This window comes from Salvelinus fontinalis, chromosome 33, assembly GCF_029448725.1.
Source record: "Salvelinus fontinalis isolate EN_2023a chromosome 33, ASM2944872v1, whole genome shotgun sequence".
In the NCBI taxonomy this organism is placed as follows: domain Eukaryota; kingdom Metazoa; phylum Chordata; class Actinopteri; order Salmoniformes; family Salmonidae; genus Salvelinus; species Salvelinus fontinalis.
In genome coordinates, this window is record NC_074697.1 from 50,196,266 (window position 1) to 50,222,128 (window position 25,863).

General features: G+C 43.4%; 1 protein-coding gene across 1 annotated transcript in view; it reads right to left on the minus strand.

Moving 5' to 3' along the window:
* Positions 1-25,863, minus strand: part of col4a3 (collagen, type IV, alpha 3) — a 120,405-nt gene that overhangs the window by 46,093 nt on the left and 48,449 nt on the right. Inside the window, exons 3-22 of the mRNA XM_055896596.1 lie at positions 25,405-25,494; positions 25,020-25,064; positions 24,777-24,821; positions 16,919-16,981; positions 16,747-16,800; positions 14,535-14,561; positions 14,377-14,451; positions 13,731-13,793; positions 13,516-13,551; positions 13,350-13,397; positions 13,117-13,191; positions 12,732-12,776; positions 12,417-12,479; positions 12,196-12,240; positions 10,283-10,336; positions 9,818-9,859; positions 9,264-9,345; positions 8,737-8,772; positions 2,358-2,522; positions 1,702-1,794 (exon numbers count right to left, since the gene is read on the minus strand). Of these exons, the coding sequence (XP_055752571.1) occupies positions 1,702-1,794; positions 2,358-2,522; positions 8,737-8,772; positions 9,264-9,345; positions 9,818-9,859; positions 10,283-10,336; positions 12,196-12,240; positions 12,417-12,479; positions 12,732-12,776; positions 13,117-13,191; positions 13,350-13,397; positions 13,516-13,551; positions 13,731-13,793; positions 14,377-14,451; positions 14,535-14,561; positions 16,747-16,800; positions 16,919-16,981; positions 24,777-24,821; positions 25,020-25,064; positions 25,405-25,494 (1,246 nt within the window). The remainder of the gene's footprint in view (positions 1-1,701; positions 1,795-2,357; positions 2,523-8,736; positions 8,773-9,263; positions 9,346-9,817; positions 9,860-10,282; positions 10,337-12,195; positions 12,241-12,416; positions 12,480-12,731; positions 12,777-13,116; positions 13,192-13,349; positions 13,398-13,515; positions 13,552-13,730; positions 13,794-14,376; positions 14,452-14,534; positions 14,562-16,746; positions 16,801-16,918; positions 16,982-24,776; positions 24,822-25,019; positions 25,065-25,404; positions 25,495-25,863) is intronic.

Consider the following 25,863-nt stretch of genomic DNA (forward strand, 5'->3'; position numbering starts at 1 on the left):
TTAGTGATGAGCTTTGTGAGCACTATGGTGTTGAACACTGAGCTGTAGTCAATCAACAGCATTCTCACATAGGTGTTTCCAGCCTTTCAAAGCACTTCATTGCTACCGACCTGAGTGCTACAGGCGGTAGTAATTTAGGCCTTAGCTTTCTTGGGCAGAGGGACTGTGCTGGTCTGCTTGAAACATGTAGGTATTACATACTCGGTCAGGGAGAGGTTGAAAATGTCAGTGAACACACTTGCCAGTTGGTCTGCGCATGCTCTGAGTACACATCCTGGTAATCTGTCTGGCCCAGCGGCCCTGTGAATGATGACCTGTTAAAAGGTCTTACTCGCATTGGTTACAGAGAGCGTGATCACACAGTCGTCCGGAACAGCTAGTGCTCTCATGCATGCTTCAGTGTTGCATGCCTCAAAGCGAGCATAAAAGGTATTTAGCTCATCTGGTAGGCTGGTGGGCAGCACGCGGGTGGTTTTCCGTTTTTAGTCCGTAATAGTTCGCATTCAGTCCTGTATTGAAGCTTTGCCTGTTTGATGGCTCCTCTGAGGGCATAACTGGATTTCTTATTAGTGTCCTGCTCCTTGAAAGCGGCAGCTCTAGCCTTTAGCTCAGTGCGGATGTTGCCTTCTGGTTGGGATATGTACGTACGGTCACTGTGGGGATGACGTCGTCGATGCATTTATTGATGAAGCCGGGGACTGAGGTGGTGTACTCCTCAATGCCAATGGATGAATCCTGGAACATATTCAAGTCGGTGCTAGCAAAACAGTCCTGTAGCGTAGCATCCGCGTTATCTGACCACTTCCGTATTGAGCCAGGCACCGGTACTTCCTGCTTTAGTTTTTGCTGGTAAGCAGGAATCAGGAGGATATAATTATGGTCAGATTTGGCAAATGGAGGGCTTTGTACATGTCTCTGTGTGTGGAGTAAAGGTGGTCTAGAGTTTTTTTCCTGTGATTGCACATGTGACATGCTGGTAGAAATGAGGAAAAACAGATTTAAGTTTGCCTGCATTAAAGTCCACTGCCACTAGGACCGCCACTTCTGGATAAACATTTTCTTGTTTGCTTATGGCCTTATACAGCTCTTTGAGTACGGTCTTAGTGTCAGTAGTGGTTTGTGGTGGTAAATAGATGGCTGCAAAAAATGTAGACACACAGCCCCACCCCTCATCTTACCACACATAGCTGTTCTGTCCTGCCGATGCACGGAAAAGCCAGGCAACTGTAAATGATCAGTGTCGTTGTTCAGCCACGACTCGATGAAACATAAGATATTACAGTTTTTAATGTCCGTTGGTAGGATAATCTTGAACAGAGCTCATCCAGTTTATTCTCCAGTGATTGAACAGTGGCCAATAGAACGGATGGTAGAGGCGGGTTACCCACTTGCGACAAATTCTCACAAGGCACCCTGATCTGCCCCCCCTTTACTTCCTTCTTCAATCAAGTCAAAATTACATTTTATTCATAAAGCCCTAAAGAGCAAAATGTCGATACAAACAAACACATCACTTTACAGTAACCAAGCCTATAAAACATACCTTCCATGAAGCTATGCAAAAAATAAACTGTTACATTTGTCAAAAAGACCCAACCCTTAACTTTTACTGGACATGACAGTTGCAAACTGCACCTTGAATTCCATATTCTTAGTCCTGCAATGCCCTTTACAGAATAACGTATTTGTCACAGAAAATACCTGTTTCTCCGAACCCGCCACTATTTCCTGGTTGTCCTGGGATGCCTTTGATGCCTTTAGGACCGGGTGGTCCAGGGTTGCCTCTCAACAGATCTGTGCAAAGAGCAAACCCACCGGGCAAAAACACGTTGAATGAATATTGTAGCAACATCATATTGCAATGACCTTAAAACGTTAAACGCAAATGGAATTTTCGTTGAATTTGCTGAAAGTAAGTTGTTGTTCTGAGGTTAATACTTCACCACTGTCAACCAATCCTGTCATTGACAAATGTTTTATCCACTCTCATATCTAAAACTACAAATATGGAGAAATTAATACTTCACCCTCTCTGAGATGGGAGCCTGTAGTCACAGGCTAGCTAGCTAACTCTAACCCTGCTAACCTTTGTTAGATAGAGGCTATGCAGGGACTTGAATTACATTACAGTAGAATACGATTGTGGACACAAGTTACTAAACCTAGATCCAGCCTTACACTTTGCCTTGCTGCGAATGTGGGATTATAGAGTATAGCAGCATAATATTAAAAGATAGCTAACTGCTCCTTCAGATTGTTTCTGAGTTAATGCTGTAGTAATTGTGGTAGCTTTGTAATAACCATTATGTCAGACTTTTGAGGATGACCTAAAGTGGCCAGTTGAGTTGAGCAGGTACCTGGAATTCCAGGGGGACCACGGTCGCCTATGGGGCCATCTTTTCCAGGGGGCCCAGTGGGTCCAGGGGGGCCAATTATGTAGGGGGCGGGTTCCCCCCTCTCCCCTTTATCCCCAGCTAAACCAGGGGGCCCAGGATTCCCAGGGGCCCCAGGGAAAAACAACCCTGAAAACACAATACAATGGTCAGCTTGGTGTGTGTGTATGTGTTCGCAAGGTGTACAAGGGACCACGTCACCATGTAGGGCGATGCGTAACAATGTGTAACGATGCGTGTGTGTATATGCCACTGTTTGTCACTGTTCATGACAAATTTATGGCAAAGGGCAACCACTGTTGGCCACTATTTTATCCCGGTGGTCTCTAGTTAAACTTTTAATGTGCGCTTAGATCATCCGCACAGATGATCTTAATGGCTTCCAAAATGTCCTGCTCCCTAAAAGCAGAGCTACATGTGAGGTCGGTGATAACTTAGTCCTACTTTCACCCAAAAATGTTAAAGCTCTCTACAGGGTTTTATCTTCAGTAGAAATAAAACCTGGTAATCAAGCAGACTAAGGGGTGATTTAACCATTTGACAATCATTCAGTACAATTGAAATGAAGTCATCTTTCGTTTACGACAGCAATTAAACTGTGGCAATATATCGTACAGGTTATATGAATGGAAAACTCATGTTGGTGACTGATTACATTTCCAATGTATTTTTTTTTAGTATTTTTTTTTTAGGACATTCACATTGTAATACTTCTGACAGCCAACTTTCTAACCCCGCCCATAACTTTTGGGTTTGATAACATTCCCAGAAGGCATGAACTATTGAGTCATTGTAAATGTAATACTTAAAACATGAATCTGCCGTTGTGCTGAAGAATTTGTGAATTTTATCTCTTGTATAATAAATTCAATACATTCGTTTATGCTGGATTAAGTGTGAATTTTAACAAATTTTGTTAGTGATTTGTTAAAATGTTGTAACGCTCGTCGTTAGGTGGAAGAGAGGAGGACCAAATCGCAGTGTGGTACGGTTCCATATTTATTGGAACACTTATAAACACGAACAAAACAATAAACAGAATGAAACCAACGACGCTACAGACCTGAACATGTGAACCTAGTGAAAACAAAGAACGCAATGAACAGGAACAATCACCCACAAACAAACAGTGAACACAGCCTATCTATATATGGTTCCCAATCAGAGACAACGTAAAACACCTGCCTCTGATTGAGAACCATATCAGGCCAATCAGACACACCTAAACCAATGAGACACAAAACATAGAATATACCCACCCAGCTCACGTCCTGACCAACTAAACAAAGACTAAACAAAGGAAATAAGGTCAGGAATGTGACAAATGTGTTATTTTTAAGTCTAGTTATTTTCCAAGTTATGAAATCCAATAATTACAATTTGTCTAATCGATTTGAAGAAGCCTCCTGGAGCCAATGGCAGAGAGCCCTTCTTCCATAAAATAGCTGCACCTGTCATCTCCTCAACCTATCCCTGGAGTCTGCCTCCATCCCCAAAGACTTTTGGGGATGGCCTATATCCATCCACTTTTGGGGATGGCCTATATCCATCCTCCCCAAACTCCTGGAGTAGATAGAAAACACCCAGTGTACCCAATACCTGAGCCATAACAACATTGTCTCTGAGTTCCAGTCCAAATCCGTAAACACGGGCACCCTCATAGATGTTATCCTAACTAACTCGCCCTCCAATACACCTCTGCTGTTTTCAATCAGGATCTCAGTGATCACTGCCTCATCGCCTGCATCCGTAATGGGTCTGCGACCAATCGACCACCCCTCATCACTGTCAAACGCTCCCTAAAACACTTCTGCGAGCAGGCCTTTCTAATCAACCTGGCCGGGGTATCCTGGAATGACATTGACCTCATCCCGTCAGTAGAGGATGCCTGGTTATTCTTTAAAAGTGCCTTCCTCACCATCTTAAAAGCCCCATTCAAAAAATGTAGAACTAGGAATAGATATAGTCCTTGGTTCCCTCCAGACTTGTCTTCCCTTGACCAGCACAAAAACATCCTGTGGCGTTCTGCATTAGCATCGAATAGCCCCCGTGATATGCAACTTTTCAGGGAAGTTAGGAACAAATATACACAAGCAGTTAGGAAAGCCAAGGCTAGCTTTTTCAAACAGAAATTTGCATCCTGTAGTACTAACTCAAAAAAGTTCTGGGACACTGTAAAGTCCATGGAGAATAAGAGCACCTCCTCCGAGCTGTCCACTGCTCTGAGGCTAGGAAACATTGTCACCACCGATAAATCCACTATATTTGAGAATTTCAATAAGCATTTCTCTACAGCTGGCCATGCTTTCCACCTGGCTACCCCTACCTCGGTCAACTGCCCGGCACCCTCCACAGCAACCCGCCAAAGGTTGGACCCTCTCTTTCTAAAATTATCTGCCGAAATTGTTGCAACCCCTATTACTAGCCTGTTCAACCTCTCTTTCGTATCGTCTGAGATTCCCAAAGATTGGAAAGCTGCCGCGGTCATCCCCCTCTTCAAACGGGGTGACACTCTAGACCCAAACTGCTATAGACCTATATCTATCCTACCCTGTCTTTCTAAGGTCTTCAAAAGCCAAGTTAACAAACAGATTACCGACCATTTCGAATACCACCGTACCTTCTCCACTATGCAATCTGGTTTCAGAGCTGGTCATGGGTGCACCTCAGCCACGCTCAAGGTCCTAAATGACATCATAACCGCCATCGATAAGAGACATTACTGCGCAGCCGTATTTATCGACCTGGCCAAGGCTTTCGACTCTGTCAATCACCACATTCTTATTGGCAGACTCGACAGCCTTGGTTTCTCAAATGATTGCCTCACCTGGTTTACCAACTACTTCTCTGATAGAGTTCAATGTGTCAAATCGGAGGGCCTGTTGTCCGGACCTCTGGCAGTCTCTATGGGGGTGCCACAGGGTTCAATCCTCGGGCCGACTCTCTTCTCTGTATACATCAATGATGTTGCTCTTGCTGCTGGTGATTCTCTGATACACCTCTACACAGACGACACCATTCTGTATACTTCTGGCCCCTCTTTGGACACTGTGTTAACTAACGTCCAGACGAGCTTCAATGCCATACAACTCTCCTTCCGTGGCCTCCAACTGCTCTTAAACGCAAGTAAAACTAAATGCTTGCTATTGCTTACGATCACTGCCCGCCCCTGCTCTCCCGTCCAGCATCACTACTCTGGACGGCTCTGACTTCGAATATGTGGACAACTACAAATACCTAGGTGTCTGGTTAGACTGTAAACTCTCCTCCCAGACTCACATTAAGCATCTCCAATCTAAAATTAAATCTAGAATCGGCTTACTATATTGCAACAAAGCATCCTTCACTAATGCTGCCAAACATACTTTCGTAAAACTGACCATCCTACCGATCCTCGACTTCAGTGATGTCATCTATAAAATTGCCTCCAACACTCCACTCAACAAACTGGATACAGTCTATCACAGTGCCATCCGTTTTGTCACCAAAGCCCCATACACTACCCACCATTGCGACCTGTACGCTCTTGTTGGTTGGCCCTCGCTTCATTCTCGTCGCCAAACCCACTGGCTACAGGTTATCTACAAGTCTCTGCTAAGTAAAGCCCCGCCTTATCTCAGCTCACTGGTCACTATAGTAGCACCCACTCGTAGCACACGCTCCAGCAGGTATATCTCATTGGTCACCCCCAAAGCCAATTCCTCCTTTGGTCGTCTTTCCTTCCAGTTCTCTGCTGCCAATGACGGGAACGAACTGCAAAAATCTCTGATGCTGGAAACACTTATCTCCCTCACTAGCTTTAAGCACCAGCTGTCAGAGCAGCTCACAGATTACTGCTCCTGTACATAGCCCATCTATATTTTAGCCTTTACCTCCCTTATCTCACCTCATTTGCTCACATTGTATATAGACTTATTTTTCTACTGTATTATTGACTGTATGTTTTCTTTATTCCATGTGTAACTCTGTGTTGTTGTATGTGTCAAATTGCTATGCTTTATCTTGACCAGGTCGCAGTTGCAAATGAGAACTTGTTCTCAACTAGCCTACCTGGTTAAATAAAGGTGAAATAAAAAATAAAATAAATGACAACGTGTTCTCTATCGAGCCTCACAGTGGATATGTCATAATACCCATAAAATAATAACCATGTCAATCTCTCCCAGACAAGATTACTTTTATCAGTATATTCAGCTCTATTTACTCTTTGATTAAAACATGCTAATTAGCATCACATTAGACATCATGCAAGACTACAAATCCCTGCAAGCTCCTACATGTCATCTTTAGCCAACACCTTTGCTAACAGGTATTGTGTCAATTTAAAACGTGCACAAGACAGTTCACAGAATGTTGCCAATTTATTAATTACTAAATTTTGTTAACATTAGCTAGTTAATCCAGAGATTCTTACCTTTGGCTCGATTCGTCGGTATCAGATGTTTGTATGAAATATAATCCTATATTCTTTAAAGTACTTTAGATTAATTATCAGCTTTGCAATTTCAATGTTCCTGGTAGGTCGATAATCATTGGGGGCTTTTCAGCGAGAGGCTTTACTCGAAGTGAGGAATTTTGTATGGAGGCTAATGAGAGTGTTGAATTTGATCAACAAAATGTTTTATTGTTAATCTTTGGGCTAGGCGTCCCGCTAGCGGGACAATTTCCGGTGACACTGGAAGGCGCGCAATTCAATTAAATAATCATAAAAATGATGGATATTTAACATTTATGTACATACAAGTGTCCTATATCGGTTGAAAGCTTAAATTCTTGTTAATCTAATTGAACTGTCCGATTTAAAGTAGGCTTTATAGCAATAGCATGGCGTGAGATTGTTTGAGTACGGAGCCCCACATCAAAATATTTTTCCACCGGCACAGCTTTCATAAATTCACAAATAGCGATGAAAAATTCACTTACTTTTTGAAAATCTTCCTCTGATTTGTCATCCAAAGGGTCCCAGCTATAACATGTAGTGTTGTTTTGTTAGATAAAATCCTTCTTTATGTCCCAAAAAGTCAGTTTAGTTGGCACCATCGATTTGAGTAATCCACTTGTTCAACGGGCCAAGATAGGAATCCGAAAATCTACCCCTAAACTTTGTTTCAACATGTCCAAATACGTTTCTATTTAATCCTCAGATACCCTAAAACGTAATTAACATATAATATTTCATACAGAAAGAAGTATGTTCAACAGGAAAACGATATTAGCAGGTGCGTGTCTTCTTCGTCGCTCGCACATACACGAATTTCCCCAGTCTGTGTCCCTGTAGTAAAACTAATTTTTCTTACTCATTTTGGAAAAAACAAGCCTGAAACCTTGAACAAAGACTACTGACAGCCAGTGGAAGCCATAGGAATTTCATACTGGGAGGTATTTTTTTATTATTTCCCTACACATTCCATTGGAAGAGCATGGGCTCTCCCCCCAAAAAATTCAGGTTGTTTATTCTTTGGATTTTCTCCAACCTTATCTATTGTGTTATAGTTTCCTACATTATTTTAAAATTTCTACAAACCTCAAAGTGTCTTCTTTCCACTGGTACCAATTTAATGCATATCCTGGCTTCAGGGCCTGAGCAACAGGCAGTTTACTTTGGGCACATCAGTCAGGTGGAAATTGAGAAAAAAGGACCCTAGCCTTAACAAGTTTTAATTTGCGACATGAGTTTTATTTGATCGAATAGAAGTTTTGTAATGGTTAGGTTGTTACGAATGCACTGATTTAAGTCGACGCATTTGAAATAAATCAACTTTATATTGGAGTTGTGCCTGTTGTCAGAGATAGATATATGATCCGTTTTAACATGGACATTATAAAGTAGTCAACTGGGTGGTGATTTCTATGAGTTAGGAGCAAAAAAAACGTGTTTGACTTTAAAATGGAGATAGGATGGCCAGCGCCATTGAGGCTATCACAGACGCTATAATGGCAAAGACACAAAGATGAGTCCTATATCCATCTCTATGGCCTGTTGTTCACATGTGTATCTGATCTCTCATTGGCTAGAATGGTCCCACCTGATCTTGCCTTCTCCCGCCTTCCACCTTTGAGGACATGTATTTCCATTGTTAGAGCGGTCACTTGACTATCTTTTCAATATAACAGACAGTCTTTGGACCAACTGATCTGCTAGTTTATTCTTGTGGGTTTTTGGTTGTAAGCAATTTTGTCTTAACACAGGTGCATGTAATCTGCAATTAATAGCGTTTTAAGAAATCCAGCACTAACATACAGCTGAGTGTTCTGCCCGTTGGTTGCAATTGGCCAATAGTTCTAAGAGTAACATTGATAAACAGCAAATTAATGGATGGGAAACAAATAAAAATGGATTTACCTGGTTCCCCCTTCATTCCAGGAAAACCAATCACACCTAGAGTAGAAGAGAGAAGGTACAGCTACTGACAACTGAAAGAAACATAACACTGGAATTGACAGTGGAATTAAATCGGCTTACTACTAGACCTCCCGAGAGAGAGAGAGAGAGAGAGAGAGAGAGAGAGAGAGAGAGAGAGAGAGAGAGAGAGAGAGAGAGAGAGAGAGAGACGAGGAGAGAGAGAGAGAGAGAGAGAGAGAGAGAGAGAGAGAGGAGAGGAGAGAGAGAGAGAGAGAGAGAGAGAGAGAGAGAGAGAGAGAGAGAGAGAGAGAGAGAGAGAGAGAGAGAGAGAGAGAGAGAGAGAGAGAGAGAGGAGGAGAGAGAGAGAGAGAGGAGAGAGAGAGAGAGAGAGAGAGAGAGAGAGAGAGAGAGAGAGAGAGAGAGAGAGAGAGAGAGAGAGAGAGAGAGAGGACTCTGGTCCAGGACTCTGGTCTAAAGTAGTGCGCTATATAGAGAATTGGTAATTAGTTGTCAGTGTGCTTGTATACCTTGATTACCAGTATAGCCAGGGGGTCCGAGGGGCCCAGGAAAACCCTGCAAGCCTTTGACTCTCCCATTGATCTGAATCAACTGTAGGTGAAGGACGACAAGCAGTGGTTAAAACTAGCCAAAGTCCAAGGGACCAGCATTGCAGATTGATACACAGTATAGTAGGTTGACTTTCAAGTGACACCCCATTCCCCTTAGTGCACTTATTTTGTCCAGAGCTGTTGCATCTGCGGTGAAAAGTGCTAAGGCTCTTGTAAAAAGCAGCGCACTATATGGGGAATAATAATAACAACAACAATTTATTTAACTTGTATAGCGCTTTTCATTACAGAAAATAATATCAAAGTGCATAAAAAACTAAACAAACAAACAACAAATGTACATTGAGATTTTAGAATTGGAGATTGAATGTTTCTATATAGAATAGAGTGTATTTTCAGATTTGCACAAGATGTGTATGTTAACTAAGTTAACTAATTGAAGGCACTATTGACTATTGTCAACTATTGATATGATACTAATATGAACATGATAACAATATATTGTCACTCACATCCCCTGGAGGACCTGTGGGTCCGCGGTCACCTTTGTCACCCTGAATACACACAGCCACAGAGAGGGTGACCCACACGTATATACATTACAAAGAGATTAGAGTGAATGCAATACTCAACATGAGTGTCGGGCAGGGTTGGGGTCAATTCCATTTCAATTCCAGGTAATTCACGAAGTAAACTAAATTCCAATTCTAAATGTTCCTAATTGAAAAGCATTTAAAGAGAAATGGAATTTGAATTGCAGTGTACTTCCTGAATTGAAATTGGCCCCAACCGTGGTGTCTAGTCTATTATTGAGTTCGGAATACTGACTTGAGATCCGTGCCCGAAACTCTGAACTCTGACTCTGCACGATACTCATACAGAAAAGAATGGCACAGATCTTAAGTGAGGATTCAGGCCCGTATGACTGGCTGACTGACTGACTGATACAATAGCCGATTGAAGGCAGTAAGACATACCATTGAACCTTCTGTTCCAGGAGGTCCCTGGTAGCCCACATCACCTTTATCACCCTGACAGGAGAAAGAGAGAGAGAGATTTTATTGAAGTCTATTCAACCTTTAATTATCCAGGTTTTGTGATAAAATATCTTATGCAAGAGAGATTTGAGGATTCATGTACACAGGGTAGGAGTGCTGATTTAGGATCAGTTTTGCCTTTTTGTTCACAATGAATGAGATTACATGGATAAGGCAGTCGAGACCTGGGCCCAGTTTTCCAAAACTTTTCATTTGGATAAAAATGATCCGGATTCTGTGATCGCCTATTTTGTAATCCAGGATCAGATCAATCTAACTGATTTTGAGCCATTGATTTCAGAAATATCCAGGAATAGAGGCTGCAATATGTAAGTAAGTAAGTACATGTATTTATTTGACACTTCTCAAAACTGACCACATACCTGTACGCTGCAGTCAATTTAAAATAATGAAAACTGTTCACAAAGTTAGTAATCCTTGGTTTGAAGGGTTGACATTTCGGACATTTCTGATTCAGAGGGGTTGGGTTAAATGCGGAAGACACATTCCAGTTGAATGCGTTCAGTTGTACAACTGACTAGGTATCCCCCTTTCTCTCTACTTTCCCTTTCTCTGTTGTAGTGCCTTTCACCTTTCTAAATCCACACTGAATAAACCCTTCCAGTGGGATCAAGATGATCAAAACTCTTCCGAATAAAAACTATCCGTATCACTACTGCCTTTGAGCTTTGAAAAAATGCAATTCCAAAATGTAATCTTGACAGAAGCAGTGGTCGAAAAAGTACCAAATTGTCATACTTGAGTAAAAGTAAAGATACCTTAATAGAAAATGACTCAAGTAGTAGTGAACGTCACCCAGTAAAATACCGCTTGAGTAAAAGTATAAAAGTATTTGCTTTTAAATATTGTTGAGTATCAACAGTAAATGTAATTGCTAAAATATACTTAAGTATCAAAAGTAAATGTAAAAGTATAAATAATTGTACATTTCTTATATTAAGCAAATCCTTGTTTTTTTATTCATTGACGGATAGCCAGGGGCACGCTCCAACACTAAGATATAATTGACAAACAAAGCATTTGCTTAGTGAGTCCGGCAAATCAGAGGCTGTAGGGGTGACCAGTCATGTTCTGTTGATAAGTGTGTGAATTAGGCCATTTTCCTGTCCTGCTAAGCATTCAAAATGTAAAAGTACTTTTGGGTGTCAGGGAAAATGTATGTTACATTATTTTCTTTAGGAATGTAGTAAAAGTAAAAGTTGTCAAAAAATATAAATAGTAAAGTAAAGTACAGATACCCCAAAAATGACTTAAGTAGTACTTTAAAGTATTTTTACCTAAATACTTTACACCACTGGATTAAAGTTTAGATTGGATTACCAAATCCCAATCCAAATGATCGGAATCATATTTTTCAGTTTTGAAATACCCAATTCTAAGATTTATTCCAATCCGATTGATAAACTGGGCCCTGATCCGAGGTCAACACCCCTACTTTGAAACACTTGATACGTACAGACGCTGGTCAAGATAGTACATTACACATTTTGCCAAACAGTAAGCATGTCAAAAACAATCCTCAAGTCACATGTAGCCCTAGTGGCAAAGACAATAGGTTGGGAACATGATTGGCAATCAGGTGGATTATGTTCAAGTGGAGTTGACATGGCAACATGGCAAAATGCATGTACATAATGTCGATCGGCAGATGTTTCTATCCAAACAAATCACAGTAAATTGAGTGCACACATTTTAGTATATGTGTATGTGATCCCTGCGGGACTCAAACCATCAACCTTAACATTGCTAGGGTCACACTTTTACAAAGTGAGCCACAAAGGATCGTACACAGTACATACACGTTATGAGAGTTGTCTGGATATTTGTTTTACCTGAATTCCATAGGTCCCAGGGTTCCCATCTTTCCCAGGTTTCCCCTGAAAAACAGAACCTCTGTTAGACACAGGTGTTTGTCAGTATGAGTGTGTGTCTGTGGGCCCTACTATTGTGAGTAGGACACATCCACATGTGAGAATGATAACATCCATAATACCGCTGTAAAACTCGACAGTATTTCAAATATGATATGAAGTGACTGGAGTCATTGTGCTACCAGAGCCCCAGATTCTCCTTGGTCGCCTTTGTCCCCTTTATATCCACGACGCCCAGGGAAACCCTAAAAAAAAGGAACGAAAATATATATAATACCGACAGACAGGCAAGCAGACAAACAGAAAAGAAAGGACGGACAGACGGATAGACGGACAGACGGACAGACAGACAGAGCACAGCCCACAAGTAGTAGTATACATGCAATTGGATTTGAACTGGCAACTTTTGTACTGGCTCAAAGATCATGTCAATTATTACATTCAAATCAATCAGTTTAATTTAATTCACTAATGATCCCCCATAGGTTATAACTCACATGCTGGCCTTTACACCCCTTCTCTCCTGTATCACCTGGCTCCCCCTGCAACGAGAAGAAAGTTAGAACACTGTTCTACCTGTGAGACAATATGATGTATACGGGAAATAATGATGATGAAGCCGATTCGGGTGATGGTGATTGGTAATTATGTTTGCCAGTAACCGAAAGGTCGCTGGTTCAAATCCCCGAGCTGACTAGGTGAAAAATCTGTTGATGAAAATCTGTTGCTCAAAGGCACTTAACCCTAATTGCTCCTGTAAGTGACTCTGGATAAGAGCTTCTGCTAAATTACTCAAATGTAAATGTGATGATCATGAATTGTATCAGTGTGGATTGGTAAAAATTGCTGTGAGAGAAACCGAGTATGTTAGGTGTGGCAAACCTTCAGTTCCTTGGGACCCTCTGCATACAGCTTTATGCCCTTCTGCCCAGGTCTCCCGGGAGGGCCTTGGTCACCCTGAGATCAAAACATTTACATTTTGTCACAATATACTGTACATTAGATACACTCAGCATGCATCCGGAACAAACTATACTGAGCCAGGATAATATGCAAGAGAGAGGTGTACTGTACGTGAAAGTAGAAAAGATCGATATCACACAGGTAGGTAATACCTCTTGACCTCTTGGGCCTGGAATGACAGGGCTTGGACCTTCCTGACCCTGAAACAGAAATACAGCTGTTATAAATAGTGCAACACACCTCTCTAAATGTCAGGAACTGAAGAGGGACACCACTCAATATCACATTGTGGAAACATTTATTTACTATGAGACTGACCTTCTCTCCTGGTACACCCGTTAACCCAGGTAATCCCTGGAAAAATGAATAATAAAAAAGAATTTAAAGTCAGTGACTTATAGTAACAGGAAGAGCACATGGAATCATGAATGAGGACATTCAGAAAAACGTGAGAGTAAAAGCATTTCAAAATAAACAGAGGTTAATAAGTAAAGAGAGGACAGGTATTGAACTTCATTTAGGTGTCAACTGACTGGAGTCCCGCTCGGTCCCTCCAGCCCAGGAAGACCCGGCAGTCCAGGTAACCCTCGCTGACCCTACAAAACAGTGGCCAGTCAGTCGATTGCACATTCAATTATTTTTTTCTGTAATATTTTTGGGTGATTTTGTATTTATTTGATGAGATAGGACAAGGTTATTGAGGAGACAGTAAAGGTAGGAGAGATTATGAGTCAAAAGTGCAGTGGGTTGGATTCCAACCCATGCTTTCTCTAGTAGCCTCGGCCATACACATGTAACGGGGTCTGTGGCACTAACTACTCAACCTCACATACCACGATACACATGAAAGTATAACTGTAATATAGGGCCCCAGGAGTTTTCCCTGACCATGTGAACACTCTTGGTCCAAGTTAAAACTATAGGGGCTGTGGTCAGGAAAGAAACTCCTGGCCATAGTAATGAGAGGTACTAGGCAAGTCCATCCTTTTCCTATTGGAATAGACACATAAACTCAGAGACATGTGAGTAATGGGTTGTGATCAATACGGTACGCAAAACGTATACACACAAAAAAATGTGATTTAGTCCAGGTAATCCCTCCCTGTGCTAGTCAGCTTTCTTCCGTTTGGTGCGCAGTGAACACAGCCCAGGTGTAGGCAGGGTGGGAGGTCTCCTTACCTTGCCACCATCTCTCCCTTGTGGTCCAATATGTCCATCAACCTCAGCAGCGGGTGGGAAGTAGTAGGAGTCTCCCTGTAAGGACAATACTTTAATCTTAGGGTCCACAACAAAACACACACATCGTTGAGAGGGTCAGTATATATATTTGGATGTACCTTAAATCCTGGCAATCCATGGACACCCTTCAATAAAAAAGACAAGTGTGAGCTGCACATCACAAGTTTACTGTAAAAGCTAAACAAGACCTGACACAATTGTATCTACCACTGTGGGGGCAAAACCTGGAAGGGTGATAACAGGCAGCAAAGGTGATGGACAGCTACATATATATATATATATATACACTGCTCAAAAAAATAAAGGGAACACTTAAACAACACAATGTAACTCCAAGTCAATCACACTTCTGTGAAATCAAACTGTCCACTTAGGAAGCAACACTGATTGACAATACATTTCACATGCTGTTGTGTAAATGGAATAGACAACAGGTGGAAATTATAGGCAATTAGCAAGACACCCCCAAAAAAGGAGTGGTTCTGCAGGTGGTGACCACAGACCACTTCTCAGTTGCTATGCTTCCTGGCTAATGTTTTGGTCACTTTTGAATGCTGGCGGTGCTTTCACTCTAGTGGTAGCATGAGACGGGGTCTACAACCCACACAAGTGGCTCAGGTAGTGCAGCTCATCCAGGATGGCACATCAATGCGAGCTGTGGCAAGAAGGTTTGCTGTGTCTGTCAGCGTAGTGTCTAGAGCATGGAGGCGCTACCAGGAGACAGGCCAGTACATCAGGAGACGTGGAGGAGGCCGTAGGAGGGCAACAACCCAGCAGCAGGACCACTACCTCCGCCTTTGTGCAAGAAGGAGCAGAAGGAGCACTGCCAGAGCCCTACAAAATGACCTCAAGCAGGCCACAAATGTGCATGTGTCTGCTCAAACGGTCAGAAACAGACTACATGAGGGTGGTATGAGGGCCCGACGTCCACAGGTGGGGGTTGTGCTTACAGCCCAACACCGTGCAGGACGTTTGGCATTTGCCAGAGAACACCAAGATTGGCAAATTCGCCACTGGCGCCCTGTACTCTTCACAGATGAAAGCAGGTTCACACTGAGCACATGTGACAGACGTGACAGTCTGGAGACGCCGTGGAGAACGTTCTGCTGCCTGCAACATCCTCCAGCATGACCGGTTTGGCGGTGGGTCAGTCATGGTGTGGGGTGGCATTTCTTTGGGGGGCCACACAGCCCTCCAAGGGCTTGCCAGAGGTAGCCTGACTGCCAATAGTTACCGAGATGAGATCCTCAGACCCTTTGTGAGACCATATGGTGGTGCGGTTGGCCCTGGGTTCCTCCTAATGCAAGACAATGCTAGACCTCATGTGGCTGGAGTGTGTCAGCAGTTCCTGCAAGAGGAAGGCATTGATGCTATGGACTGGCCCGCCCGTTCCCCAGACCTGAATCCAATTGAGCACATCTGGGACATCATGTCTCGCTCCATCCACCAACGCCACGTTGCACCACAGACTGTCCAGGAGTTAGCGGATGCTTTAGTCCAGGTCTGGGAGGAGATCCCTCAGGAGACCATCCGCCACCTCATCAGGAGCATGCCCAGGCGTTGTAGGGAGGTCATACAGGCACGTGGAGGCCACACACACTATTGAGCCTCATTTTGACTTGTTTTAAGGACATTACATCAAAGTTGGATCAGCCTGTAGTGTGGTTTTCCACTTTAATGAGTGTGAGTGTGACTCCAAATCCAGACCTCCATGGGTTGATAAATTTGATTTCCATTGATAATTTTTGTGTGATTTTGTTGTCAGCACATTCAACTATGTAAAGAAAAAAGTATTTAATAAGAATAGTTCATTCATTCAGATCTAGGATGTGTTATTTTAGTGTTCCCTTTATTTTTTTGAGCAGTGTATATATATATATGTTTATAATGATTGAGATCACATGACAGACAGCTGTGATGATGTCTAGCTTTTACGGTGATGACAGACAGACACAGTAAGGTGCTTTGTGGTGACACCATAGCGTATGACATTTTCATAGGACTGAACACGGGGATCTTGTTAAAAAAAATATATTAAACACATAATTTCCATTTTCAACAGTCATTTTTACATACACAACACTTGAGAAGAAGTATAATATATTTTGTATCTTTAAATGTTCATTCATTCACTTTTATTTTGTTCACTCTTGGAAACCTTATTGATCAAGTCCCATATTATAGGCTAATGATTAAGATCACATGATTGATGGCTGTGATTGATGACAGACAGACAAGAACAGTAAGGTGCTTAGTGACACTTGACAGGATATTGATTATGATTGATTGATTATTGATTATTGCACTTACTGGTAATCCAACAGGTCCCGGCACCCCAGGTAACCCTGGGTATCCACTGTCCCCCTGAAACACACACAATGATAGGGCATCAGATATGTACATACGTCTGTGTGTGTGTGTGTGTGTGTGTGTGTGTTTGTGAGCTTCTATAAATACTTAATATCCAAAAGCAAGACTGTACCTTCGTCCCATTGCACCCCGGGATTCCCGATGGCCCCATTGGTCCTTCATTTCCTGGGATTCCCTGGAAGAGAGAAAGTCATAGGACCATTCACAGACAAACACTTCACATCAATACTTACATGATACGGAGAGCTTACAGTACACTATATGAGGACAGACGTTTTGACCAGTGTTGAGTGAGACATTTTGAACATTGAGATATTAAATAAATGATAGAGAAAGAAGCACAGAATCAAAGGAGAAAGTTAAGGGTTTTCTGTAGAAGGACAGGTAGCTGTGGAATGTGTTGGAACGTGTTGGGGGACGGGAGCAAAGCAGCGTGTTGATATAGGGAAGACAGATGGATAACTGTGGATCAGGAGGTGAGGGTTGAGGTCAGTACCCCTTAAGGTCAGTAAGCAGGGTTGTTATCTGGTTACATTCTTTCTCTTGGGCCTAAACTAAGGATTGGAGAGAAGGAGTGTCTTAAGTAGGATGTACATAACCAATGGAGAGACATTTTTTTGCTGTCTGATTACAGATGTACAGAATCTTTGGGAATAATTAAACTTGGTTAAAGCTTCTCTAGTGTCCGTGAGTCATTTACTCTGAAAAATAAGAACCTAACACCAGGAAAAGCCTGACGATCAGGAAAAACTATGGCCCCAAGACTTATAATGTAGAAAGGGTATGTTTTCAAGAAAAATTCTGTGACTAACTTCAGGTGACCGAAAGTATTTTTTATGTTGGTGGAAGAGGTTTAGAAGTTTGAATTGTTAGAGGCTAGAAGTAGTGACTGTACTAGTAGTGGGAATAGTGACTGTAGCCCAGTAGAATTAGTAAACTCAGCAAAAAAAGAAACGTCCCTTTTCAGGACCTTGTCTTTCAAAGATAATTAGTAAAAAGCCAAATAACTTCACAGATCTTCATTGTAAAAGGTTCAAACACTGTTCGCCATGCTTGTTCAATGAACCATAAACAATTAATGAACATGCACCTGTGGAACGGTCGTTAAGACACTAACAGCTTATAGACGGTAGGCAATTAAAGTCACCGTTATGAAAACTTAGGACACTAAAGAGGCCTTAATACAAACTCTGAAAAACACCAAAAGAAAGATGCCCAGGGTCCCTGCTCATCTGAGTGAATGTGGCTTAGGCATGCTGCAAGGAGGCATGAGGACTGCAGATGTGACCAGGGAAAAAATTGCACTGTCCGTTATGTGAGACGCCTACGACAGCGCTACAGGGAGACAGGACGGACAGCTGATTGTCCTCGCAGTGGCAGACCACGTGTAACAACACCTGCACAGGATCAGTACATCCGAACATCACACCTGCGGGACAGGTACAGGATGGCAACAACAACTGCCCGAGTTACACCAGGAATGCACAATCCCTCCATCAGTGCTCAGATTGTCCGCAATAGGCTGAGAGAGGCTGGACTGAGGGCTTGTATGCCTGTTGTAAGGCCGGTCCTCACCAGTCATCATCGGCAACAGCGTCGCCTATGGGCACAAACCCACCGTCGCTGGACCAGACAGGACTTGCGAAAAGTGCTCTTCACTGACGAGTCGCGGTTTTGTCTCACCAGGTGTAATGGTCGGATTCGCGTTTATCGTCGAAGGAATGAGCGTTACACCGAGGCCTGTACTCTGGAGCAGGATCGATTGGGAGGTGGAGGGTCCGTCGTGGTCTGGGGCGACGTGTCACAGCATCATCGGACTGAGCTTGTCATTGCAGGCAATCTCAACACTGTGCATTACAGGGAAGACATCCTCCTCCCTCATGTGGTTCCATTCCTGCAGGCTCATCCTGACATGACCATTCAGCATGACAATGCCACCAGCCATACTGTTCGTTCTGTGTGTGATTTCCTGCAAGACAGGAATGTCAGTGTTCTGCCACGGCCAGCGAAGAGCCTGGATCTCAATCCCATTGTGCACGTCTGGGACCTGTTGGATCAGAGGGTGAGGGCTAGGGCCATTCCCCACAGAAATGTCCGGGAACTTGCCTTGGTGGAAAAGTGGGATAACATCTCACAGCAAGAACTAGCCAATCTGGTGCAGTCCATGAGGAGGAGATGCACTGCAGTACTTAACGCAGCTGGTGGCCACACCAGATACTGACTGTTACTTTTGCTTTTGACCCCCCCTTTGTTTAGGGACACATTATTCCATTTATATTAGTCACATGTCTTTGGAACTTGTTCAGTTTATGCCTCAGTTCTTGAATCTTGTTATGTACATACAAATATTTACACATGTTAAGTTTGCTGAAAATAAACGCAGTTGACAGTGAGAGGATGTTTGTCTTTTTGTTGAGTTTAGTAGTAGTATTAGTAGTTGTATTGACTGTGGTAGAAGTAGGCCTAGTAGAAGTAGCAGTACACTGCAGTAGTAATTGTGACTGTTGTAGAGAGATAGGCTTAGTCAGGTAATCATATTGGTTAGCGGTGGTTAGTAGGGTAGCTATTGAAAAGTATTTTGTTTGTGTGGGATTGTTATAGTGGGATATTTTAGTGGGTTGGAGTGAGCTGTGTGCCATAATCAGTCTTAGAATGTGTCCTATAACTAGGAAATTCTGAAAGTTTCATAGCAGTTAAGCAGTCAATCAACAGTGGGAAGTGGGTTTAACTAAAGTAGTTGATACAGTTACTAAAACAGCTGTATCTCTTGATTGGTAGTTGGTGGTTCTGTTGTCATTATAGATTTGAATGGCATAGACTAAGATTTCATACACTTTCATATGTTTTTCTCCAAGTTGTAAAGGAAAGTGGTCAAAACGACAGTTGTTTATAAAAGTTGAGAGAAAATATAGTTGATTCGGTTACTAAAACAGCTGTATCATTTGATTGGTAGAATATATTTATATTTTGATTCCAGATTTGAATAGTGGCAAGGTAGATCATGATTTCACATGCTCTGAAGCCCGGTACAGATACAACAGCCGACATAAAGAGTGACGAGACGAGACAAAACTAGCCAATTTTAGATGTTGTGTTGCATAACAGATGACTAAAGATGGGACATTCAGAACAAAAAGACGAAATGCGCGGTTGAGACCATTTCCAGGGTAAAAGTGTGCCTCTTTACAATGACAGGATTTCAACTTTGGAACAAAGTGGAATCCATATACCAGGAGAGCGTTCCCTACCTCATCACTGCACCAGTGCACAAAGTCACCCTCGGCCTCCCGTGGCTCCAATGGCATGATCCCACCATCTCCTAGTTGAGCATGGAAATCACCAACCGGTCACCTGGATGCTGGAGGACCTGCTCCCTCATCGCTCTCCAGCCCGACAACCCGGAGGTTTACCAGGCTCTTCGGGAGGTGTTCTCCAAGACTCAAGCTACCTGTCTCCCTTCTCATTTCCCCTGAGACTATGCCATTGACTTACTAGAAGGCTCTGCACCGCCGCATCTACCCTCTGTCGGTGGTTGAGACTGAGGCCTTGGAGGAGTACATCCAGAAAGCTCCCCAACTGGGTTTTGTCCGCTCATCCACCTCTGCTGCGTCGGCAGGCTTCTTCGTGACCAAGAAGGACGCTACCCCCTTCAGCCATGGAACTGCAGTTTTTTTTATGAAGCTGGACCTGCGGAGTGCCTAAAATCATATCCACATCCAAGAAGGGGATGAGTGGAAAACGGCCTTCAGTTCGACATCTGGGCACTATGAGTAATTGGTTATGCCTTATGGACTTGCCAATGCTCCATCAGTGGTTTAGGCGTTCGTGAACAAGGTGTTCCGGGACATGATCGGGCGCCAGATGGTCATGTATATCGACGATATCCTGGTCTACTCGGCCACCTTGGAGAATCACATCGCTCATGTTATTTCATTATTTAACCTTTATTTCAACAAGGAACACAGACTGAGACCATGGCCTCTTTTACAGCTGGGCTCTGCATATACATGTTTACACATACAGTTTCGGTACACTGATTAAAAAAACTAAACAAGACAAACAAAAGATCACAGATAATACAAAAAAAAATAATAATAAAGCAACAGATTTAATTTACACATAGGTTATTCTACTAACAGCACAAGAACCTGCATTACCCGAAACAGTCACAAGCAATACAAAAATAAAAATGCTCCAATAAATATTTAAAATGAGAAAAGGGGACAAGAGTCTAAAGTTTACGTTTAGTCTGCAGGCTATTCCATAGGCAATGAGCGTAACAGGAAAAGGCAGCCATACCCAACTCTGTGGAAATCGCATGGGCCTCAAGTGTAATCCATGCTTGAGACCTGGTTTTAGGAATTATAATTATAATATTTATGAGTGATGATAAGTAAGAATGTCTGAGTAGTCCTGAGACACCACCTGGAGAACTGCCTTTATGTTAAAGCTGAGAAATGCCCGTTTTTTTAGGTCGAGGTCTCCTTCTTGGAATACTGGATTAGCTCGCAGATGGTGAGCATGGCTGAAAGGAAGGTCAAAGCAGTCAGGTCATGGTCAGTCCCAACCACCATAAAGGGGCTCCAACGGTTTCTGTGTTTGCCAACCTCTACCGCCGGTTCATTAAGAACTTCAGCTCCATCGGCTCTCCCCTCACCTCTCTTCTCAAGGGTGGTCCTTGTAAATTGGTGTGAAGTCCTGCAGCGGATGAAGCATTCCGTCTACTAATGGGGCGTCTCTCCTACGCCCCGTTGCTGAGACACCCAGATCCTACTCTGCCCTTTGTGGTGGAGGTGGATGCCTCGGAAGTGGACATGGAACCATCCTGTCCCAACACCAAGGTAATCCACATAAATTGTATCCATGTGCATACTTCTCAAAAAAAGAGAGAGAGGACCTGCAGAGAGGAACTTTGATGTCAGCAACCGTTGGCATTAGAGGAGTGAGACGCTGGCTAGAGGGCGCCAAGGAGCCATTTCTCATCCTCACCGACCATGGGAACCTGGAGTACATATGGACGGCGAGGCGAATGAACCCAAGGCCAAGCAAGGTGGGCCCTTTGCTTCAGCAGATTCCACTTCACCCTGTCATATAGGCCATTTTATAAGAACATCAAAGCCGATGCCCTGTCCTGTCTCCACGATTCAGGAGAGGTTCCGATCCGGAGTGCTCCCATCATTCCACCCTCTAGAACCATTGCTCCCGTGCTCTGGGACGTAGACGTGGACATCCGCAAGGCTCGGGAGAGTGAACCCGCGCCTGTTATATGCCCTCCAGCTCGCATCTACGTTCCCAAGGGGGTAAGGGATCGCCTGTTGATTTGGGCACACATCCCTCACCGCTGGACACCCAGATATCACTCGCACTATCAATCCCTCTCCGATAAATACTGGTGGCCCACCTTGGCGCAGGACGTCACCCGCTATATAAAATCCAGCTCTGTAGGAGCCCAAATCAAATCGCCCCAGCATGCGCCAGCAGGGAAACTACTACCCCTTCGGGTGCCTCAGCGGCCTTGGTCACGTCTGTCCATAAACTTTGTAACTGATCTCCCCCTTTCTGATGGTTTTACCACTATATTATGGTTGTTGACATTTTATCAATTTCTCTGGTCTACTTACCGATCTCCAGGTCGCTGAGGCACTATTCCAGCTGGTGTTCCGGCACTATGGCCTTCCGCAGGACATCGTCTGTTTCCGACCATGGTCCCTAATTCACATTGTGGTTATGGGGAAGCTGGGGGCCACGGTCAGCCTCACATTCGGGTACCAGCCTCAGTCCGACGAGCAGGTGGAGAGGATCAACCAGGAGCTGGGGAGGTTCCTAATGAGTCACTGCCAGAACCGACAGGGGGAGTAGGTCCGGTTTCTTCCCTGGGCGGAGTACGCCCAGAACTCACTTCGGCACTCCTCCACCGGGCTGACTCCCTTCCAGTGTGTCCTGGGATACCAACCGAGCCAGAACATGGCTCCTGCAGTGGACGAGTGGTTCCGGCACACAGAGGTATGTAACGCCGCCGATGTGAGGCTCCAGCACGCCCTCAGTCGTCAGAAGACATGAAAGGGCGGTGAGATTCCGGGAGTTGTAGATGATACGTCACCTCATTGACCCTCCGGAGGACCTTGACGGGCCCCCCACAAATCGGGGACTCGGCTTCCGGCAGGGCTGGCGGCGCTGGAGATTCCTGGTGGAGAGCCAGACGCGATCGCCAGGATGAAACACGGGAGCCTCACTACTGTCATGCTTACTCCCGCTCCTTCTTCCCAGCGCTCGACATCGCCGGCCTACTAACCATCAGCCCAGAAAACAATCACGCTCCCCATCATTACGCACACCTGGTCATTATTATCTACTTGATTACTCCCCTCATATTTAACACTCCATAGACAGCAGTCAGTAGGTAGTTTTGTTTTGATACAAGTTCTGTACGTGTCTTGTTTTTATTTATCTGCATTTATCATTATTAAACTTACCTTCTGCACTTGCTTCCTGTTCCCGGCGTATTATGTTAGTGTCGTCTTAGCTGTTGTATCTATACCGAGTTGAAGTATTTGTCTAACTTGTTGGGAAATTGTTCAGCATTTGAGAGAAAAAGTAGTTGATGCGGATATTAAAGGAGCTGTATCTCTGAATTGGTAGATGCAATTTCTGTTTTGATTTGTATTTATTATGGATCCCCATTAGCTACTGCCAAGGCACTCTTCCTGGGGTACGTCAAAATTAAGGCAGTTATACAATTTTTTTAAACATTACAATACACTAAGTGTGTGCCTTCAGGCCCATACTCCATTACCACATATCTACAACGCAAAATCCATATGTACGTGCGTATGTTATCATGTCGGTATGCATGTGTGTTTGTGTTACTTCACAGTCCCCGCTGTTCCTTCAGGTGTATTTGTACCTGCTTTTTGAATCTGATTCTACTGCTTGCATCAGTTACCTGATGTGGAATAGAGTTCCATGTAGTCATGGCTCTACGTAGTACTTTGCGCCTCCCATAGTCTGTTCTGGATTTTGGGGACTGTGAAGAGACCTCTGGCATGTCTTGTGGGGTATGCATGGGTGTCCGAGCTGTGTGCTAGTATATTAAACAGACAGCTCGGTACCTTCAGCTTTATCAACACCTCTTACAAAAACACATAATGAAGTCAATCTCTTCCACTTTGAGCCATAAGAGATTGACATGCATGTCATTAATGTTAGCTCGCCGTGTACTTTTAAGGGCCAGCCGTGCTGCCCTGTTCAGAGCCAACTGCAATTTGACCAAGTCCCTCTTTGTGGCACCTGACTACACGACTGAACAGCAGTCCGGGTGTGACACAACCAGGACCTGTAGGACCTGCCTTGTTGATCGTGCTGTTAAGGCAGGGCAGTGCATTATTATGGACAGACTTCTCCCCATCTTAGCTCCTGTTGCTCCGATTTGAATAGCAGCATAGTAGACAGTGATTTCATATGCTCTAACTTGTTGCGAAAGTGGTCAAAAGAGCTGATTTGTGTTATGTCACAATGTTTTAGTAAATTGAAAACATCTCTTTAAAAAAAAAAATCTCTTCGGGTTTTAGAGGACTACAAAAGGCTGGGCACACTAGTCTGGACAGGTTTGCACTTTTTAAAGTTTGCATGGCATTTCTAGCTTCAACGGTGTATGAAAAATGGTTCCGAAAAATAACTATGTAGAAGAGGAAATGTAGATAAAACGGGTGTGCTTGCCTTGACGTATTTACGGGTTGTGAAATAGTACACTGAAGAGAAGTGGCAAATCCAAAATGCACCATTGAAAGCTGTTATGCAAATGTGAAACAAAGCTTCTGCCCAAGTAGTGTAAGTTGAGTCGGTCTGCACATTTCAACGTTGGTGTGGTGTTTGGAGCATAAACGGTTCAAGAACAGTGGCGAATCCATATCATTTCCTATTGAAACCTATAGGGTGCCATCTGAGACAGTCGAATAATAGTTTATACTTACTGGCTGCCCAGGTGGACCAGAGAACCCAGGTTTCCCAGGGAGACCCTGTTAAAACAATAGGTACTGTTAGAGTCGATCCTAGTAGTGGAGACAACTGACAAAACAGTGAATCAGAGGGAGTGTGGGTGTGACCAAAAACAACAGAGCAATCCCATTAGGCGTAACAAGTAGAGCCTGGTAATGTAAACCGATAATCACGTGCAGTCAATCACACAGACACTGTTTTCCAAACACACTCCATACCCGTGAGCCTTTGGGTCCTGACAATCCAGGAAAGCCAAGATTTCCCTGTGAATCCAAATACACGCAGCCAGTTGGCAACACATTTCATGAACACAAAATCATTCTAAAATCTCACCACACAAAATGATTGTTTACTTATACAATGTTTCAACACACAGGAATGCAAACATACACACACTCACATACAGAATAATGGAAAAGAGTATTTACTATGAGACTGACACACACACACACACACACACACACACACACACACACACACACACACACACACACACACACACACACACACACACACACACACACACACACACACACACACACACACACACACACACACACACACCTATATCTCATGTAATAACAAATATAGTGAGACTCTCACCTTAGGGCCAAAAGGTCCAGGATTACCTTCAAAACCTGGATAACCAACCACTCCAGGCAACCCATCATAACCTGGATACCCAGGCTCACCCTGTGAAGAGAGAGAGAGAAGAGAGAACATTGATAAATAAAGGGAAAGAGAGACATGTTTTTTTCTTCTAGTTTTTCATTGTTAATCATGCAGAATTACTACAATGTCCAGTTATCAAACAACAGGCTAGAAGAGCTGCAGTACCACCTTCAGCTAATGTAACGCCATATGCATTGACTAGCAGCAGTCATTTCATTTGAGAAAAACACACTTCGTGATAGAACTGCTCTACAAATTCTTTACAGATTTGTGATCGAGAAATAAAATCACCATTACTGTTCCCAACACACATAGCAATCACACATTCACTAACCAACGCACATTCTAGTGTCCCTTTCTTTAAGCTCAGTCATTCATACACAGAGGTAC